This window comes from Anolis carolinensis, chromosome 2 (genome assembly GCF_035594765.1).
Source record: "Anolis carolinensis isolate JA03-04 chromosome 2, rAnoCar3.1.pri, whole genome shotgun sequence".
Lineage (NCBI taxonomy): Eukaryota > Metazoa > Chordata > Lepidosauria > Squamata > Dactyloidae > Anolis > Anolis carolinensis.
Window position 1 is genome coordinate 68,273,986 of NC_085842.1, and position 18,785 is coordinate 68,292,770.

General features: G+C 38.5%; 1 protein-coding gene across 18 annotated transcripts in view; it reads left to right on the forward strand.

The window, feature by feature from the left end:
• Nucleotides 1-18,785, forward strand: part of erc2 (ELKS/RAB6-interacting/CAST family member 2) — a 698,491-nt gene that overhangs the window by 463,418 nt on the left and 216,288 nt on the right. For 13 of the 18 annotated variants that reach the window (XM_062969888.1, XM_062969890.1, XM_062969892.1 and 10 more), the window contains 2 exons: nt 5,678-5,825; nt 7,139-7,258. In XM_062969888.1, the coding sequence (XP_062825958.1) occupies nt 5,678-5,825; nt 7,139-7,258 (268 nt within the window). The remainder of the gene's footprint in view (nt 1-5,677; nt 5,826-7,138; nt 7,259-18,785) is intronic. The other 5 variants (XM_062969899.1, XM_062969904.1, XM_062969903.1 and 2 more) reach the window with 1 other exon arrangement.

An 18,785-nucleotide genomic window follows, 5' to 3' on the forward strand; every position in this document is an offset into this window, starting at 1 on the left:
TCACCACAAAGTCCAGAACAAGCTAGATAATGCACTGCAACCTATCAGAGCTTTTTCCCATGCAGGGCTCCTAACCGGGAAATACTCCAATCATCTGCAGGACATCAGGGCATCTCAATGGGCTGGTTAAGGATACATAATCAGCAGATAGTGTGCTTACCATCCCCGCCTCGAAGTGATTCCTGGGGTGCTTGTGTAGGTGCAGCATAGTAAAACCAGTTTGTTTTAATCAACTTCCAATCTGTATTATAGTGTCTGTGTAGAACTGCGCTATGTTCTATTACACTTATGCACAAGCTTGATGTTCTGTCTAATAGGACCACAACAAAGATCTTAGTTAAAGTTTTAACCCAGTTTCCCAACTACTTGGGAACCAGAACAAATGTTATAGATGTCTGAATTTTATTCATTCATTGCACAGCAATGCACATTTATGAACTGAGTTTGGCCAGATGTGATATATGGACTGAGATCGCTATCCCGGACCTTTTTTGTGTGAGGATTCGGCATCAGTTAGGAAACGATGGCTTTACTCCAGAAATTTGGTATTTATGGAACATTTTACACAGAATGATGTGAAACAAAATGTTAGGATTGTAGATGCTGCCACAAAATGTCACATAATGTATTTTGTTTATTTTCTTAAAAGCACATGTGCATAATGCAGTTGTAAAACTGAGCTGCAGGTCATAACATCATTTTTAAAAAATAGGGTTAAAGAAAGCTGGTTCAAACAGGATCTCTCATCACTTCCTCTCTGAAATCACCTCCTACTGAACCTGAAGTGGAATATTTGGGGTCAGGGGGGAAAGGAAACAACAATTAAAGAGACAAAATGATTGAATGACTTGTTATTCATTCACCTACAATCTTAATAAGAAAAATGATGTGTGTGTGTGTGTGTGTGTGTCATTTAGATCTAATGTTTTAATTATAGTATTTTAATAGGATCATATATAATGCACTGCAAACATTAAAGTGGAAAGATAATTTAGCTTTCATAAAATTGTTAACATCTGAAACCCTTATTGCCACATCTTCCATTTACCCACCTTGGTAGCTGTCTTGTTTAGAAGATGGCTCTCTATCTAACTGTCTAACTGAGCTTGGAGAGGGAAATGCAAGTGTTTACATTACTTCCTTTTAAATGGACTGTGATGTGTCAAGGCAATGTATTATTGTTAAAGTTTTCTTGGGGAGACTTTAAGAGGGTTAAACAGCACATCAGTAATAAAAAAGAAGGTTTGTCAGTAAGAGGGTTAAACAGCACATCAGTAATAAAAAAGAAGGTTTGTCAGTGGTTAATTCTATACAGAATTTTCCCAGAGCAGTTAAAGTCATTTCATCTTTTTGTCTGTTTTTATTAGTTCCATCTTGAAAGCTTTCTTCAAAGTGAGTGACAGTTCAGTGTTATTAACTCTGTTCTTGGTAAATTTTTAAATGCATGGTTAATGGGCAAGTGTATGTTATTAAGCATCCTGTTTCCCTAGATCTTAAAGAAATTTCAATGGTGAAATCATGTCTGTCCATAAATGATTTTCCATTCAGTTCCATTCTACAGATACAGTAGCTGTCTGTAGGATTAGTAGAAACTCCTTAAGGGACAAACCCTGAACACTGATCCCAACTGTTAAGTTTACATTAGGAGACAAATAGCTCATGGGACCGCTTCATAATTCCAAGTGTTCCTGAATGATAACAGATGTTTGCAAATCTTCGTAATCTAGTTTCCACTCCAATTTAGTAGTGGTAACTGCTTTAATTACTTTACACATTCAGCTTGTGACTTTTGATCAATCTCATGGAGGCTTTTCTCTGGAGTTCCATAAGGCTCTCTGCAATGTATCTCAACTCTTGCAAGAAACTAATGTCAACTGTAGGTTTGACATTAGCAATAGGATGTTTCCATTAGACGGTTATAACCATAGTATTTCATTATCCCAGGGACAGAAGTCTCAGGTATAAATCCTATCGTTATTCACAGCTAGAGTGAACAAATTGCATTCATGGGAACTTTTTTGAACTTGCTTCCAAATATTTGAGAAATGCCACAATAATAGTTAAGAAAATTTTGGCATTCCCTTTCCCCATAGTTATCAGTATCAGAAGACACAGAGATGTGCAAGACTTAAATGAAATGTGATGAAGTAGGAAACATGATATTTCAGAGGAAAAACCCTTACAGGTTGAATTTTAAACTGCCTAAGCCAGCTCATCCATTGCTAATTGTACCCCTGCGCTCAGTTACACAAGAGAGGCTTTTTCATGTATTGTGCCTTTGTATAAAACCCACTACAGTATCACTTGAACATTTGATGTGAATCCTTGAGTTTGAGTTGGACAGTAGCACTGTATCTCTAAGCAACCTAAGGAAAAAAAAACTGTACTTAATGGGCTTCATTAAGTACCTTCATGCTGTTTCTAAGCAGTGAATGCTGAATGTAAGGTTGTGTCAGTATTTTCTTTGCAGATATTTTTATTCAGCAATGTTTAATGGAAACATATTCCTTTGATTGTGCTTTTACACATAGAAACTAATATCGAGATGTCCAATTGTGAATTTTGATATATCTGAAAAATTGGTTTCTAGCCAATGAGGAAAAGGTGACTTTTTAGACTATAGCTTCCATAATCTCCAGGTAGAAGATTTAGGTAGTCAAAAAGGTTGCTTGAGGTTTATGTCAGCCTACATCTCATACCCCTAAATTTCTGGGATCATTTTTTTGTTTTAACAAATTTTACATCATTGCCTTGAGTTTATGTATTCCAATGTAGTGAAATAGCTCCTACACTCAAAAGGCTCTTATTAAAATGTAGGTGGACTCTCTTTTCTTGTAATTTGAATCCATTGGTTCATTTTCTAGTATTTGGAATGGCAGAAAATAACCTTGTTCCATCTTCTACTTAACATTTCTTCAAATATTAAAAAAATGGCTGTTACATTATTTCTCAATCTTATCTTCTCTGAACTAAATATACCCAACTACTTAAGCCCTTCTTCATAGGCCATCCTTAGTTGTCATCTTGTCCACCCTCCTCTGGACATGTTTTAACTTGTCAATATGCTTTTTGAACTATGGTGCCTAGAACTAGGCATAATTTTCCAGTTCAAGTCTGAGTAAAGCAAAATAGAGTGGCACTACGACATTCATTGATTTGAACTCTATTCTCCTATTGATGCAACCTAGATTTGCATTGATCATTTTTTTGGCCACTGCATCAAAATGTTAACTCATTTTAGATTGTGGTCCACTAAGACCCAAATATTATTTTCATGCATTGTTGTCAATCCAATTATGACCCATCTTATATTTGTGTACTGTACTTGTTTTTCCTGCATAAATATGGCACCTTACATTTATACCTGTTGGCTGGCAAGGATATTTTGAATTCTGATCCTGTCATGTAGAAGACTGGCTACTCTTTCCAACTTAGTGTCATCTGCAAAATGGATACTTGGTTTTATCTTGTTTTTAACTATGTAGGTGCTAATTCATGCAATATGTAGTATTTTAAAGGTGTATCTCGACAATGTTATGGGTAGCATTTTAATGATTTCTATAGGATTTTAATTGTGTGTTTTATATTGTATTTAATAATCTGGTTTTTATGTATTTATTTGTTTGCCTTATATGTGAAAGACCTATGATCTATGCATCGAATAAAACTACTACTAACAATCCTGCACCCTTGACAGTGCCAAATAAAAAATTGGATAAGCATTCTATTCCTATACTGCTGTTATTATCTCATTGTACCATCTAGAACTCTTTGAGTAAAGACCTTTTTAAAAAATCTTGTTATGCTGATGCCTTGTTTTAAGAATAAGTCTCTGCTATTATAACAAATGTAGCTATATTTGGGTCAATAAAGGAGACAATGGCATCAACATACATTGGGTCATTATGCAAATAATCCCTCTTGTCTATGTCAATAATATACAACCTACCTGGTAGAACACTATTTGTTAAGTCCTATCACATAAGCTTTCCGATCTTCCAAACTTAAAATCTTTCCTGGTTTAGGAACTTTGATAAACACCAGCTTGTTTGGAATAAGGACCAGGTTCCAATTATCCTTATAATGTCCATTAATCTTTTGTCTACAGTTTTGCTAGCTTGCCATTGGCAAATTAGATCCATCTACTGTCTCTACCTTTTTTGGGTTCCTACCGTCCTTCTCCCCTATCATATTGGTAGCCTGGGATTCCCAATAGGTTTGTGTTGCCGTATTAATCTTTTGGGGCCCTTGATTAGTCACTTTGCCATCATTGGTAGCACTGTGGTTCTGTTTTGGGGAACCTTTTTTGTGGAGGCTAGAAATGGTAATGGAGATAGTCTGGTTCTCTACCTCCCATGGGGCTCCATGCCAGCAGCGTGCCAACAGCACACAGAGACAGAGCCCTGAGGAGTCAGGTGACTGCCTGATTCCTCATAGAAGAAGCTGGGTAAAGAATGGAAGGAAGCTGGGGACAGCAGGTAAACATCATGGGGTGGTGGTCCACGACTCACGATGGTAAGGGTACAAAGTAGAATGCTGCCCCACAGTTTCCCATTGCTGTCCCCTGCTGTCCCTCTGCTTCTTGACCTCCATGTAATGAGGTCCTTAATGTATTTCCTTTTTCTTATTCACAGTTGATTTGTGCTACTTCTAAAGCACCACATAAAAACACACAATGTATAATAGTAACACCTGCAGTTTGGAGAATGTATGTAGACTGCAGGGCCGTAGCCAGAAAATTTTTTTGGAGGGGGTTTTGAAAATTGGGGGGGGGGGGTTGAACCCCTGACACCCCCCCCCCCCCCAGCTACAGGCCTGTCAATATCTCCTTGAGATAGTGCCTCGAGGGATTCTTAATTTTTTGTGTCTCATAGACTTAGCATGGAGATTTGATTAACCAGTTAAAATTCATAAGTAAACCAGGTTTTTTTTTAACCTGAAAAATTTCGGGGGTCGTTTGAACCCCTACCCCCCCAGCTACAGGCCTGGTAGACTGTGACTTACAGGGAGGAATTGGATGTTTGGTGTTAAACTTGTAAAATCTGAAAAATGGGAAAATATACATTTAAAAAAATGTTTGATCTTAGATCATCATTTACTCTTCTGATATATTTTACTAGATGTGCATATTGTATACTCTGAAGCATGGTCTCATTTATCTAAGCAAAAAGTGCAAATTAGCAAAATCTGGATACATTGTTCCTTAGATTTATTATGTATTCATTGAAGTCCAGGCCCTTGCATAGATCACTGTGGTCCATGAACTGAACATAAGATGATAATATTGATCTAGTTGGCATTCTGCCCTTCTGCCAGACCACATAAAATAGATTATATTTTGTATGGGTTTTGGTATCCTAACTTCAACATAGAATGCATGTTTACTTAAAATTCAATTTAACTATGTTTAGCGTGGTTTATTCCAGGTAAGTGTATATCTACCTTATTCACATCCCACTATTTGTAATTTAAAGGTCTGAAGTGTTGTTGTTGTTGTTAGCAATAGTTGTGCAGGAATATCTGTAGAAATCAGCCTAGAAATAAACCTTCTTCAGGGTATTGTGTGTAGGCCATGTTGTATGATCTGCCCATTTTTCTTCAGAATTCTTTTAAGGAGTCAATTGAAAAGAAAAATGTTGTCCAAGAGTTTTGATACATTTTTCCAAAATTTTATCAGACAGGAAGCGCTGCTTGCTGCCATCAGCGAAAAAGATGCAAACATTGCCTTGCTTGAACTGTCTGCATCAAAGAAAAAGAAAACCCAAGAAGAAGTGATGGCTTTGAAAAGAGAAAAAGACAGATTAGTCCATCAGTTAAAACAACAGGTTGGGAAATTCTCTTTTCTCTTTATTCTTTCTGGACGTTTGAGCCTAAATTGCATGTTTAAAGTTTCTTCTAACTTTAAACCAAGTCTTTAACCAAGCCTGCCTTGTGACAGCCAGAGAAAAAGGTAAGACAAGGATGTATGTTGCCTTACTACTCTTCAATTGGTGTGTTTGTAATTTGTTGCATGATTGACTTGTCCAATATATTTGATCGAACACATCCTGTTTCCCCTCTTTCCATCATGACAATCACTTTACTGATGAAACAGCAACAGGGAGCATCACACTTTGATGTTTTCCTCCAACAAAAGCCTACTAACCATCCTACTTATTCCCCATTTTTATATTGTTATATTATAGCTGCTTGCTCAAAGGTTGTATGACAGTTGCTTGTTTGCTTTTTACAAGGTTATCTGGAAGTTACAGATGTAACTGGATCTGAGCAGAAACTGGACTATAATTTGCTTCAGTTCTAACCTGCACATTGTATGAGTGTTTAAGATATAATAGGGTTTACCAGTTAGTAATCATTAAATTGCAATACCTTTTCTGTTGTAGTGATAATAAAACTAATTATAGTGCAGTGTGAAGTATCAATTACTATGTTTCATTGGGTGAGGGAGGTCTGAGTGCTAATCCATGATGTTCTCTGAGTCACCATCCTTCACGCTTACCTGACTTTTAGAGCTGGTGGGAGAATAAAATGGATACATATGCTTTCCTTTCAAGGAAGGATGAGCTAAAACTTGCATGAAAAACATCCAGTTAACTAATGTGTATTTTATTTGTGTGACTGGCTATTTCTCAGTTCTTTGAAGTCTTCAACAGTTATGTCTGCTGCCCATGCTTCACCTAAAGAGATGGATGCTCAGATAACCTAAACGTCAAAAGCTGTGGTGTTGAATGTGCTGTCAACCCTCTTTCTCCTGTAGAAAATCTGGGGAAATGGAAATGAGTTGATAATGTTTACTGAATGTTTGTGTGGCAGTATCAGCCTTCAGTTTCACTAATGTGACCTGTGTAAAGTAGGAAACCATACCAGACAAAGCCATACCTGCCTCTCCCAACCCATTGCCAGTTGCCAACCAATTATTTAGAACTCAAGTCATTCAGAGATGAGCATGCCATTGTATTGGATCCCTCCTGTCCCTTATTTCAATGTAATGATTCTTCCCTTTGAATCATACATGTTATGCTATAGCTATTTCCCCTTCAAAGCAATAGGATGCAAAGCTATTGCTTTGTACCAGAAGTCCCTGATTTTCCTGTAGTTCTGACCTCATGCGCCTAATCATTACAGCTTTTTCCTACAGGTGTATAGAAATAGGAAACAGCCCCAGAGCATGAACTATCCTTCTATTTGTGATGCTGACTTCATCACAGACAATGGTGCCAAGTACCTGGGTTCCAGACATGATGTACCCATGCCTCAGGTCAGTCAGCAATGTAGGAGACATTTTGCCCAAATGTTATAAGCGTAGTCACTCCATCAACACTTGGTTTACAAATTGATTCCTGGATTGTCTACAGCCACTATGGGATGGCATGGATACCAACATCTCTAATAGATTTATCCTAGTTATTATATAAGATATCGTCCTACTTTTTCATTTTTATTTATCTCTGAAGACAGATGTAGACAGACTTTAAAAATAACTTCCCATTATTCCATCAGTTTCTAGTACAAGATTTTATAGCTGCCCCTCAGCTATTGGCAGAATAAAACATTTGTTTGTGTCACAATGCATTAGGAAGCATATGTGGGGCCATATAAGTGAATATTGACCATGTTGTGTTCCCCATCTGTCTGCCTCTATAAAGCATTGGATTTTCCACACAACCTATGAAGTAAAAATATTTTGCTATGTCATCTTTAACCTTTGGACACCGTTTTGCAAGCCCCCAACCACCATTCCATATAAATCATGGTGGAATTTTTAATGTTATATATCTGTCACAACTGGAGAATTGTGGGGACTTCATTTTGATTAGTTTTCTTTCCAGTTATACAGCAAGATGAAAGAATTCACGTATTGTTCCAAGATCACCTACTTAGGAAACAGTGCTGACCAATGCCACCTGGAGAATCCCATGAGACCCTCTTATCCCTTCAGGGAATCAGGCTGAGAAGGAGCCACAGGACTAATTGGATTTAATTGGGTTCTTGCAGTCAAATTAATGCCTGTACATGCCAATGGCTGTCATGTTGTCAGTTTCTGAAGTTACTAAAGTTGTGGCCTTATTTTCATCAACTTCTCTGTCCAGGCATCATTGTTGGGTTGGGAGGGCAATGTGTAATTCTCCAGGTATTTCTATAATCTGTTATCATTGGCTACATTATATATATCTGGTGGGAACTGCAGTCCAAAAAGTCAGGAAATCAGCCCTGATTTAGTATGACCAATAATCAGGGGCTGTGATTGGTTAATCAGCTAAATGCTGGCGACATCAAGGGAACTTGTTTTATCCACAGCATATTTTAGAATATATCATCTCCAACAAATGACTAGGAATCACACATCTCACCAAAACAAAGTTGTATCACTGCTTGTGAGAAAATAGTGTTGCTGAAGATAGCAGTTTTACTCTACCCTAGCCAACACTGAATGACCTGGTATTCAATGACAAGGAAGCTACAGGGGGGTACGTGGATGGCATGTAGCCCTATGTGTAACAAAACACGTTTCTGTGTTCCAGAAATTCAACAGTAACTAAAACTGGAATATAGACAGCTGGGCAAATAAGGGTTGCTGCATTATAATATCACTTAGCCTAAATAAAATATATCAAGGGGTAATCATGTTGGTTATGTAGCAAATTGCAACAAAATCCAAAATCAACAAAACTTTATTGGCTATCTAAAAAGAAGAAAATGCATCATGCAAACCTTTGAAGCTCCAATGGCTTCTTCATCAGGCAAATATGTTACAATTATACAGGAGAAGAAACGTGATCAAGTTAGAAGTACAAGCCTACATTTTGTTTCAGACATTATTTCTGTTGTCAGTTAGATTCACACAGGACTGGGGCAGCCTGGATCTTGAGGAGAGTTACTTTTCTTCTACTAATGGAGTGTAGGTTTTATTGCCTACATTTTATTATCCTTTTCCTTGGCTCCCCATATTGCCACGCAAGGGAGTAGCCTCTGCTTGCACTGATGTCCCTTCAGACCTTCTTAATTAACAACAGAAATAACATCTGAGATAAAATATAGGCCTGTGCCTCTACCTTTGCCATTTTTCTTCTCCTTTACAATTTTAACATGTTTGCTTGAAAAAGAAGCCAGTTGGAAGGTTGTATGAAGTGTTTTATGACTTTTGTTTGGACAATAAAGGCCTTTGGATTTTGTTGTACGTATCTTCAAGGTTAGCTTTCATCATCATTATCATAATCACAGTTGGAGAATTTATCTCCCCTTTGATTCCTTTAACTTTTAGAATTTGCAAAGTACTTGCAGCACAGTCATTTTTATTTCAAATATCTCTGCCTCTAGAAATTTCTGCAGAACTTGGGAAAGTGCCTTTTGAAGTACAGTTCCCAAAGTTCTTCAGCCAGCATGGCAGGTAACCTTCCCAAGTTGTGTTTTATTACGATTTTCTAAACAAAAATGACAATGAGGCCCAAAGATCTGTTGGATAAAGCAATGATACTAATTATTTGTAAGGAGCTTTGAAGAGAAATTATGATTTGTTTTATTCAGTAACTGACTCATAATACTATTAAATTACAAACACACTCACTTTTTAGATGAAAACTGATTTTGTAAAAGGTATAGTGGTTTAATTTATACCATAGAAAGAATATTAATAGCAAAGTCAATTGAATACAGCCAGTATTAAAACAGTCTGAGTCTGAGTCCCCACCCCCCCTTGGAATTTGTAGCACAAGGAATAACCTTTGATATTATATATCCTGTTTTTGAAAAATATATATAGTTTTCTCAAAGTTTGAAGTTATATTATAGTATGATTACATGTTACTTTAGCTGGATTGATTGATGTTGCCTCTTTGAGTGCCTCTATCCCATTTTGTTAATGTGCATATTGGCTGTTTTGTGTTACAGTTACATACCACAAGATTGATATCCAATCTTTACCATTCTCAAAGTTTCTTTGTTTTTGAGTGGGGCTGTTAGAGGTTTTTCATTCATAAGGATGCCATGAATAGAAAATTACAGCAAAGAATAGCAACATGGTTTCACAGCCCCCCATCCCACCCGAAATTATATTAAATTTTATTGGCAAAAAGTACAGAAGTAAATTTTGATTTCAATGATTTCTATATTTAGTCCTAAAATAGTTTAATTGATTTCTATTGCTTGTCTCCTTCATTTGAACTAGAAGTCCAAATGCTAGTAAGGAATACAGTACAACCCCATATCTTTAGAACTGATATTCGTGGTTTCATTTATCCTCATCTGACAAAACAGATCCTCTCTAGTAATGTTATAATTCCTCCAGTGAGGCTCTATGGTATTCTTGGGCCAGGAGCCCTTAATTTCAATAAGGTTCATTAGTATCCATGGTTTCATGTATCCACACAAAGTCCAGGAACATATCCACATGGATATGGGAATTGTATTGTATGCCTAGTAAAACAAAGAATTCATCTTCCACTATATTAAATAAAAATTAAAGTCAAGAAATTACTAAAAGAAAATATAGACTAGAATAAATAACTACATTAATTAAGTCATTCTGTTTTTCCCAATTGAAATAATCCCCTTCAATGTTTTGCTTGGTTTAATCCAACTAGTACACTTCAGAGTCATCTGCCCTCTGTTGCTGTCAGAAAACCCAATAGTGTACATGGAGACTGTATATGTACAAAGTCTAATATCATTGTCCTGTGGACTTCACAAAGCATATTTTCTATGCTCTACTTTTTATTATATGTTTATGCAATGTGGTTTGGATTTTTAAAAAAGTATTAATCCTGAGATTCAAGCAGTCAGTACTGTTAAACTTAGTGGATTAACCCACTATAGCAGATTGCCTCAGAGAGCTCTATTGTGATTGGGTGATGGCCAAGTATACTGATTGTGTAATACAGAATACAGTATACAGAATGTGTAATGCTTCTCAGACGTATACCGAGACAGAATTGCCAAAACTCAAACATATCCAGGTTTGTTTCAGACATAGATAGCAATAACATTCCAAACTATTTGGTGGACTCTTTGAGCTTCCTACTTTAGGTAGGGCCCACTTGACTCTAAAAATATTCCTTGTCACATTTTTAAGGACAGTGAAATGATAAACCCTTTCTGAAATTATTTGAGGGAAGAGGGTGTTTATTTCATGAGCAAGAAAAGCACAGTGGCCAGGCCCCAAAAATGGGATGTTTGCATGAGAGAGAAAACTGCTTATACATGGAGCCTTATTTTCCATGTTGTCATTTCTATTGTCAAATAGACAAGATGTAGCCAAGTTGATATAAGACGTGAATTGTTGGGTTTATGGTGGACAGTAGCTGGGGATTTGTGTGTTTGTACTCCAAAGGAAATAGTGATAGTGCAGTGGTGCCATGACTGTTTAGTACATTTGCTGCTTGTGTGTGAACCCAAAACCTAAACTGCCTTCTTTTCTAACAAAAATGCTGTCCTGCTTCATTTTTTGACCCTAGATTCTGTTGTGTTTCCTATTTTTGCATTTCTATCTCTTATGATTGCTATGTAGTCGGAGCCTCCAGTGAGAAAGTGGGTTAAACTCTTGGGCCAGCAGGATTGCTGACCGACAGGTTGGTGGTTCAAATCCTAGGAGAGTGGGTGAGCTCCCTCTGTCAGCTCCAGCTCCCCATGCGGGGACATGGGAGAAGCCCCCCACAAGGATGGTAAATCATCAAATATCCAATTGTCCCCTGGGCAACATCTTTGCAGACAGCCAATTCTCTCACACCAGAAGCGACTTGCAGTTTCTCAAATTACTCCTGACATGGAACCCACTCCCCCCAAAAAACCATGTAGTCAATATATTTCTGGATGTAGTCAGTATATTCCTGAATGCCAGCATAGAAACGTATATTTTCTTCCTGTTATACCGTTTTAGTGGGAGCATAGGTTTGGATCATCCCTGTCCATGATGGATACTCTGCTGCAGGTTTCCTGTCCTTACATTTCTTCCATTTTAGGTTTGATAGCCAGTTTTCTATTTTAATGGGTGCTATTTGAGTTTTTCAAATATTTTATCAGACATCAGAGCAGACAGTGAGATTGAAAACAGCTTGAAAGATAAAGGTTTTCAGTTTTACATTTCATAGCTGACCTCATTAATATAATTTTTGAAATGGTTTACAAAATAAAGAATTTCACATGAGAAATAATAGACTTGTACCCGAGTCCTAAACTGAGTCTCGAGCAAGTTAAATCTGGAGGAAAATTCCATTTGATTTTAATGTAACTTATTTCCAAGAAATTGTTATCCTACAAGCTCCAATGGACACAAGAAAATTTATTTTCAGAAAAAAATATTCTTGAGATAAGGGGGTTGCTGTATATGACATTCAATCTTGCCATATGAATGGCTAAAATGGGGCTTGTGCAAGATCTCATTGTGTAATATTACTCAGATGAAATGAAATAAAAGGCCCAATGTTTAAAATATTCCTCGTTTCTGTATTTGGACCATTGATGGGAAACACTGGACTCACCGCAGAATGCTAAAATATTCTTAGTAGCTTTCACTGGGGATGTCTGATAGACTTCAATATGTATGGAGGGCATTTTTTTAAATGATGTGTTTAAGACTCCTTAAATCTTGCACTTGTCAACTTTTAGTCTGTTCCTTTAACTGGAGGAGAAAAATATAATGAAGAAAGCAGAGGCCCGGCTTAGAGAACGTGCCTAAAGAGAGCCAATTGAAAGGGGACATAAATTATATATATTGTAGCCATGCGTCAATAAAAGAGCTATTCTGAGGTTTTAGAGTCAAATTCAGTGGTAGTGGCCCCCACTGAATTGCTGCAGTTAATGCATTGTGGTTTCTGTGGCCAAAATCATGTGTTCAAATGCTCATCTGTGTGCAGGTTGGACATGAAGCAGCAGTGTTGTACACCATCAAATGAGAGCTTTAGGGGCCTTTACCATGGGAAGTATCATGGAACACACCCTTATTATTAGAGAGGTTTAAACAGCCATAATTACAGATATAACTTACAACTGATTTACTAAGACTAAGCAGATGCTTCAATAGTTTGGTGACTAATGAAAATAACTTGTCCTTATGTAGACTGTCGGCATACTTGGTTTACAAAAACTCCTATAGCAAAGCTTCTTTTTACAAAGAGGAATTTTGACATCCATTCTCTATCCTCTTACTCCAAAATCAGAACTAGCCAGGGAAGCTCAAAGGTGTCCAGAGGGAGTTCTGGACTTCAAGTTGTTGCTGCCTCCATGAGCCTGCTTTGATTTCATTGTTCTACTGGCTCATGGTTCATCCAGATAGACTGGGGAAAATGAAAAGTCTGTTTTTCCCCCGACCTTTATGACAGTGGTTCCAAAAGGTTGGTCCTCCAGGTGTTTAGCTTCTCCAAGTGTTTTGAACATCAGTTCCCAGAAGTCCTAGCTGACTTGGCCAACAATCGGGAATTCTGGGAACTGAAGTCTAACATCTTGAGGACCAAAGTTTGGGAATCACTGCTTTATGGATGTTTTGTTGGGAGGTTCCCAACATTCTCTCCCCCCCCCCTCGGAAATATTCCCAAGGAACACTCCTTCTCCACACACACACACACACTTACATGGACTTCCACTCCCTAGGTCAGCTTAAATTAACCCAGTATTTTCCAAACTGAAATGTACCTCCTTTATGGATGCCTGTCAGCTGCCAAAAAATATACTGACAGTTCCCAGGACAGCAGAATTAACAGAGATCAAGTAACAGAAATAAGAATCCTAACAATAAAATGCTTATCTACAGTAGTATAATATTGCTAAAACACTTTAACACTTTGATTATAACTCCTTAATAATTACGAAGAGCTCAGTGAGAGGAGGGGGGGAATAAAGAAGGGAAAACCTCAGAATATTTCAAGAAAAAAATTGGATAGAAGGCCATGGATATGCAGGTTAAAAACAAAATGAAAACTGCTGGACATTGTCACTAGTTCCAGGGCTCCCCTCCTTTCTACATAAACCCTAAGTCATTTCTTCCCAGCATAGGAGGCATGTCTTCTCTGTTTGAAAACCTCCTAATGCTCCATCATTGCAACCAAGAACGTGGCCAATTGCTTGGTGCTGATCTGTTTCTGGACAAAATACTCAATCTATAGTTATCTATACAAGTATTAGTTTTGACCTGTAAAGCCCTATATAACTTGCATCCAGATTGTTGAAAGGACCATGTCTCCCTTTGTGAGTCAGAGTTCTAAAGGTGTAGAATTCATGCAGAATTCATGTAGAATATTTGGAGATTCCCTTCTCGCTGTCTCATTACATTCTCAGGCTTGCTTGATGGGAAAAGGGGAGTGGATTTTCTTGGTGGCTGCTCCCAGATTTTGCTCCATCCTTGCTGTCCTTCCATGGCGTTTTTATGCCATCTGACTTTTACAGATTGACTGGTATTGGGCTTTTAATGGTGAGGAGCGGCTTAAAGAACTGGGCATGTTTAGCTTGCAGAAGAGAAGGCTGAGAGGAGACATGATAGCCATGTATAAATATGTGAGGGGAAGTCATAGGGAGGAGGGAGCAAGCTTGTTTTCTGCTGCCCTGCAGACTAGGACGCGGAACAATGGCTTCAAACTACAGGAAAGGAGATTCCACCTGAACATCAGGAAGAACTTCCTCACTGTGAGAGGTGTTTGGCAGTGGAACTCTCTGCCGCGGATTGTGGTGGAGGCTCCTTCTTTGGAGGCTTTTAAGCAGAGGCTGGATGGCCATCTGTCGGGGGTGCTTTGAATGCGATTTCCTGCTTCTTGGCAGGAGTGGACTGGATGGCACACGAGGTCTCTTCCAACTCTACTATTCTGAGATTCTATGCTTGTGAGCTGAAGATGTTTTCGATTGGGATAAGTCAAACTGAATTATTTTATGAGAAAGAGAATCAAGCACAAATGGGAGAAACATTACACAGCTGCAAAACAAACAGTTCATGAATGCTTGCAGTTACAACTGTTTGACAACCCTGTGGTCCTCTTTCAATCATCCTCATTTGTATTTTAGGATTGCCTGTGCTCCCATCAGTGCTCTATTAAGGCAACCTCAGTGCTTTGTCTGTATCTGAGGAGTGATATTTCTGCTTCAAATTCCTTTTGAGAATTCGAAGATGAATGGTGCTGGTGAACTTTATACTATGATGTCATTCTCTTTGAAATAATTTGCCTAAAAGCTATAATTAAACATTCTCCAAGGATTGCTAGGAGTAACTGATGCAGTTCTCATTTGTCTCTCTCCTGCTTCAGTTGGAATGGTCAGCCAAACATGTAAATGGAATTGGCCGAAAACTGCTTGTAAGCATTTTTACTCTAGAAATATTCCAGCTACTTCAAGACCACAGGTGTTTATAATATATCATCTAGAGACGAAGCTAATGCTTGGCAAACTTTGCTAACTCATTAGCTCACTTTCTCAAGTATTAGAAATCAAAAAGGTGACACTGAAATCTTAAGACAGTAGAGGTACATAACCATTTGTAGAAATTTAGTGATCTTTCCTATTTGAAGCAGTTGTCTCAAGGATCTTTTCACCAAACATATTCAAGAAAAGTATTATGCACTCTGGAGAGAGCAGGGTTACTCTCCATCTATTGATTAAAGTACTAGAAATCTGAGGAAATCCATCATGTGAAAATTCATGACTATTTGCCCATTGGGATTCTTCTGTAACTTAGATACATCGCATGTATACTCAGCAGCACAATAATTAATTAGGAAAACTGGCTAAACTGGAGTGGGAATTTCATGAGTATAAGCATTTATAATGGCTGGAGTTTCTAACTCCTTGCACCTTTGACATTGTATTACATTAGGGATTATTCATAGAGAACTGGAGTCAGAAGGACAAATAGCATAACATGAGCATATAAACCCTGCTTGGTAGGAGAAATAACATTATAATAATAAACGAAATGCAACATAGCTACATTGATATAGTCCTTCCAAGAATACTCTAGTCAGTGATTCCCAAAGTGGGTGCTACTGCCCCCCAGTGGGTTCTGGAGCGATCCAGGGGGGCGGTGATGACACCTATTAGGACAGGGGGGCGGGGCCAGAGGAGGGGTGGGGCCTCTTCCCAAATTCTGGAGACAGGGCTGAGCACCCGAGGCGCCTGTTAGGACACACACAGGCAGAGCTAGAGGAGTGAGCGTGGCTTCTTCCCAAGAGCCCAAGACAGGGCTGAGAATCTATATCTCTCCTGAGGCTCTTGTTGGGACACAGAGGGCGAAGCTAGGGAACGAGGCGGGGCCTCCTTCCAAGAGCACGAGACAGGGCTGAGCCTCTGTATACCTCCCCTGAGGCGCTTGTTAGAACACGGGGGCGGGGTATAGAGGTTCAGCCCCATCAGGCACTTGGGAAGAGGTCCCGCCCCCTCCTCTAGCCCCACCTCCTGTGTCCTGGAAGGCGCTGCAGGACAGGGATAGATGCTCAACCCTGCCTCTGGGCTTGTAACTCCGCCCATCCCAGTCCTGGCCACCCATTTCTGGCCCTGTCCACCTCCCCTCGCAGCCCTGCATTCTGTGGCCAGAATCGAACATCCCCTCAGAAGAAGGTTAACTTGCCTCTGCGTGTGTCTCTCAGTCTCTGTTTGATGTGTTTATGGGCATTGAATGTTTGTCCTATGTGTGTTATAATGTGATCCGCCCTGAGTCCCCTTCGGGGTGAGAAGGGCGGAATAGAAATACTGTAAATAAATAAATAAATAAATTGGACTAGGGGAGAGGCTCAGCCCAGCCCTCTTGAGCAGGAGCCACGCCCACCCCTCTAAGCCACGCCCCCTTTCCAGAGGGCATTGAGTCATATTTTTTCTGGAAAGGGGGCAGCAGGCCAAATAAGTTTGGGAACCACTGCTCTAGTGACTTGTTCCTACCCTCCTATTGTGTGTCACGTGCAGAAAACCTTAAGTTCATGTTTACTAATATAGGGAAGGTGCCACTCCACATATGGCAATAATGGCCTTGTGAGAAACTGGCATGCAACTGGGTAGTCAAAAAGAGACTGCAGCATTGTCTTGATGGTAAATTGTGATGGGTATAGGCAAGGCAACAGTTTGCATCTAGATAAAGTCCAGAAAGGATTCAAATGTTTAGGCACCACAAAAAAAAAATACACCCAGAAGATTTATTTGAACTCTGATTTTCTGTTGCAATTGTATTGGTGAAGGGAGATTTTGTTTGAGATATAGATCATTATCAGGTTTACACTATTTCATTTATTCCCAGAGCCAGCATAGTGGAGTAATTTGAGTGTTGTACTACAATTCTAAGAGACAATGGTTTATATCCACAAACCATATTATCTATGAAAACAATCGGTGATCCTGGGGAAGCTGCACAGTCCCAGTCTTAGGAGAAAGCAATAGCAAAACCCTTATGAACAAATCAAACTCTTTGGAAAGTATGCCTTAATTGATATAAATCAGACGAAACATGAAAGCACCAAAACATTTAGCCGTCTGGATGTTCTTGGACACAAATCCCAGAGGCCCTAGCAAGATTGCCAAAGTTGAGGAATATTGGGTGTTGCAGAATAGAGGTTGGAACCACCACCACCACTGTTTTCCTCTTAAATGAGACTCAAAGTGGCTAGCTTAATCAACTCCTTAACTAGCTGAATCAATTCCTTAAAATTGTTTTGTTTATTTAAAAAAAAATAGTATGGATAACCCATTAGATTGCATAACCAATGCTGAAGTCAATAATATGCCTTTCATCAATCAATCAGTCTTAGAACATGTTTATTAGAACAAGTGAATCTTCTTCTGGGAGATTCAATCAAACAGGAAGGCATAAAGAACTTATTAGGGCCTGAGAAAATCCACTTCATGGCTCAATTGTTATATAATAGCACACAACAGAAGAATCACTACAAAACAATTGAAGGGTAGGACTGAGAAACAATTGAAGAATAATGTAAAGGAAGTGGGGAAAGTTCTAGTATTGAGTGGCATGGAAGAGTCATTTCTTTCCTTGGTTCTCAAGCTTCCATGTCTCTCACAGAATTCCAGGCTTCCTAGGATTGAAAGACTGGAGTTCTTTCTCCCAGCAATGGGCCTGTGCATCTTTCTGGAGGAAGGGGGGATGAGTGGCCTATTATGACTCTTATTTTCATGTTCCTGGTTTCTACTGTATAAAGTTGTTATTTGCTCTCAGTTCAATTTCTGGTGCCCCTATGTATGAAAGACCCCCAAGATCCATACTCATCAACTGCCCTACTCAGATTTTGTAAAACACAGACTTCTTCAATTGCCTCAATTTACCTGTTGTGTAGCCTTCCTCTTTTTAAAAACTCTTTCACTTTACTGAGTATTATTCTTTTTTTACAGTGAATCATATTAACACATCCATATATCTATGTATTTTTTAAACATTCTATTATTGTTGCTGCTGTTGTTATTACACCAGCTGCAATGAACCTCAGCAACATGGAATGGATATAGGATTAGGGGAAATCCAACCCCAATCAGGGAAACAAGTGTTAAGTGATGATTATGATGATTATGATGATTATGATAATAATAATAATAATAATAATAATAATAATAATAATAATAATAATAATAATAATAGGCTATATCTGCCTAGAAGATCAGGTGGCAGAGGACTCTTACAAGTAAAACAAGCAGTCAAAGAAGAAGAACATGCCCTGTCAGAATATGTAAAGCAAAGTGAAGAACCTGCTTTGATTGAAGTCAAAAATCAGAAACTCCTCAAAGCACAGCAGACAAAGAACCAGTACAAGAAAACCACACTACAAACTAGAGCTGACAGCTGGCACAACAAAACATTGCATGGAAAGTTCCTTGACAAA